This window comes from Myodes glareolus, chromosome 22, assembly GCF_982192425.1.
Source record: "Myodes glareolus chromosome 22, mMyoGla1.1, whole genome shotgun sequence".
Lineage (NCBI taxonomy): Eukaryota > Metazoa > Chordata > Mammalia > Rodentia > Cricetidae > Myodes > Myodes glareolus.
In genome coordinates, this window is record NC_142047.1 from 43,568,910 (window position 1) to 43,572,124 (window position 3,215).

A 3,215-nucleotide genomic window follows, 5' to 3' on the forward strand; every position below is an offset into this window, starting at 1 on the left:
AGAGCCTCACAATCACTGAGGTAAGCCACCACAGCACTTCACACCATGAAGAATACAAGTGGAATGTGCCCACTCTGTGGCCATGCTGGGTAGTTCTACGTCAGCTTGACACAAGCTAGTGTTATCTGAAAGTAGAGAATCTCAATTGAGAAGATACCTCCATAAGATCTGGCTATACGGCATTTTCCAAATTAATCATCAATGGGGGAGGTTCCAGCCCATTGTGGGCAGTGCCATCCCTGGGTTGGTGACCCAAGGTCCTATAAGAAAGCAGGCTGAGTAAGTCTAGAGGAACAAGCCTGCAAGCAGCACTCCTCCATGGCCTCTGCATCAGCTCCTGCCTCCAGGTGCCTGCCCTGTTTGTTTGAGTTCCTGCCCCGACTTCCCTCAGAGATGAATTATTATTACCTGGGAGTGTAAGCTGAAACAAACTCTTCTCCCAAGTTGCTTCGGTCACAGTGTTTCACCATAACAACACTGACACTAACCAGGCCAGTGGATATGGGTGTTGGATCCTAGGAAGACAAAATGTCACCTAAGACCTCAAAAGTAGAATTTACCTAAACTGAAACATCCATCTGATGAGAGATTGTATCTCTTTCCTTAAACTGCACAGGGAATACAACTCCTATATCATCTTTTAAGGCAGCACAGATGACATGCCTGGATTGCATCTGTAGTTTGGGTTATTTTTTTTATTATTATTATTTTGAGACATATTATTATGAGACATATTATTTTGAGACATATTATTATGAGACATAATAATTATATTATTATTATTTTGAGGCCTGGCCAGCCTGCTCACTATGTCTCGCGGCTACCCTCCAACTCACAGAGATCTGCCTGTCTCTGCCTCTCAGAATTAAAACGGTTGCTCCTCTGGATCCCGCAATTTTTAATTCTTACTCGTTTAGCCTCATTGACACTGGGTTTCTCTGCTACCTCCATTTCCTGAGTGCTGGGACCACCCACAGATGTCACCACACCCTTCTGGAGAAAGTAGACGTTTTTTCTGTAAACTTTCAAAACAAAAGACGTGTGTGTGTGTGTGTGTGTGTGTGTGTGTGTGTGTGTGTGTGTGTTGTACAGAAGGTTCTTATTCTTCTGGAGATCCCAGCAGGAATCAGATCTATTCTGAGACCGAATCGCTCATAAAAGCATAGGTCCTAAGAACTAACCATCACAAGGAAGCCTCAGGAGAAGTCCAGGAAGAGCATCCCACATGACACGGGGTCCAGATGGAAAAGACTGGTCTGGCTTTTCAGATCCCTGGTTGGGATGGATCTCTTAACTTCCCGCACCTCCCTGCGGTTCCACTCAGAACCAGCAGATGGTAAACAGCCCAATTTCCCGGCTATCCTGCCTATCGCTGCCTACCCGCGGGAGAGGAGGCAACCTTGTCTCGCGGCAGCATCCTCCAGGCCCAGACATTCATCTCTGTCCATTTCAAGGCGCCAGAGTCTGTGCCGTATATACCCAAGTATTGAGCCCACTCCAGGGGTTGAGGTGTACAGGCAGCCGCTCCTGGTGTGTTTTATTCAAGAGTCTTGGGGGAAAAATCCGTTTTGAAGGTTGCAACCAAGAGCCTGATTTGGGACCCGCACAAAAACTGGACTTGAGGTTTGATTTGGAGCAGAAGGAAATGTGAGGGCGGGAGGTGGGGCGCGAGGGCGCGGCTCCTCTGAGGATTACGGCGGAGGCGGTGGACCGCGGCTCCGCTAGCAGAGGTTGCAGCCATTGCGCTGAAGAGCATCCCACATTCAACAGGAGGAACCTGCGGGAGAGAAGCCGCGACCCCCCTCAGAGCCGCAGCCTGTGCGCCCCGCTGCCCCTCGCGCGCCATGGCCAAGGAAGGCGTAGAGAAGACGGAGGAGACGGAGCAGATGATCGAGAAGGAGACCAGCAAGGAGCCTGCTGAGGGCGGCGACAGCTCCCACCGCCTCGGGGATGCCCAGGAGATGCGCGCTGTGGTGTTGGCCGGCTTCGGCGGGCTCAACAAGCTGAGGCTGTCCAGAAAGGCCATGCCGGAGCCACAGGACGGCGAGCTCAAGATTCGCGTCAAAGCCTGGTCCAGTATCTACGACTTTTTGGGTTTTCTCTCTTTTGCGCGCTGGGCGCTCCGGGAGTGGGTGGGAGAATGTAGGTTGGGGATCCTGCCCAGGTACCCAGTACCCACAGGCAGTGGGCGCCCTCTCTACATCCACACTTGGCTCTCAGTGCTCCCCCACCCCCAGCCCAAGCCTGGGGAGGATGTTCAGAGGTGGCCCTTCTCCCCACATCAGATGTAGGGTGACAGGAAGGATAAGTGACTCCCAGGACTTGAAAGTCCTGGAAGATTGCGTTGTACCCCGCTTGCAGGACAACTCAGCTGCAACCCTGGGAGGGACGTAAGGGTGGGAATTGATCGCTTGTGTGGTTTAAAAAATAGCAATCGCCGTATTTGTACTGCTCCTGGTGCTTTTTTTTTTTTTGGAGTTTTACATATGCGATCCCATTTAATACTTCCTGAGACCCAGTAAGTCAGGTGCCCAGCTTTAGAGGTGAAAAAACCGGAGACTCAGAGGGAATGAGTGACCTGCCAATATCACTCAGCTGCCACTAAGTGACCTAGCTGGGACTTGACACTTGATCTCTTTTTTCACCTCTATGCATCCCGATGGGGCTGAGGACAGTGTGCAGGGCTGCGTGCCCCCACCCCCAACCCTTGTCCGTTTTTTTCCCCGGACTTAAATGAGGAAAGGAACTGAGAAGCAAGAGCGTTAACCGGTCTCTAAGCTAGGTGGAAGGTGAGGTCAGGGACGCAGTCTACCTACCCCTCACCCCCCACCCCTCCGCCCGACCTATACTGCATCTTTTGCCTTTCCTGGTGGCTGGGAAAACCAGATTGTGTTCTTTAGGTACTCCTGAGCCGCTCTCAGAAAGAGCCCACACTCTAAGAGACCCTCTATTCCAGTTTCTCCTGGGGAGATGTGCCTAGACCAGCTGGGATTCCTCGTAGTGTGCAAGTGTGAAAGCATTCACACTTGGGGGCACTACACCACCATGCCCCAGAAGTCAAGTGGAGTGGGGACTTCCGGAACTGCTCACTGCACTCAGCATCCTATACTCACCACAAATTTTACAAGGGCTGTTGGCTGGATTTCCTAAGACCCTGGGCTTCCTACTTCATAGAAACAGCAGCGGACTCAAACCTCCTTAGGGTTTGATCTGGA

The 3,215-nt window shown here is 51.4% G+C and overlaps 1 protein-coding gene across 1 annotated transcript in view; it reads left to right on the top strand.

The window, feature by feature from the left end:
- Window positions 1-1,726: 1,726 nt before the first annotated feature.
- Window positions 1,727-3,215, top strand: part of Vat1l (vesicle amine transport 1 like) — a 170,221-nt gene continuing 168,732 nt past the window's right edge. The window contains 1 exon segment of the mRNA XM_048437338.3: window positions 1,727-2,071. Within this exon segment, the coding sequence (XP_048293295.1) occupies window positions 1,845-2,071 (227 nt within the window). The 5' untranslated portion in view covers window positions 1,727-1,844.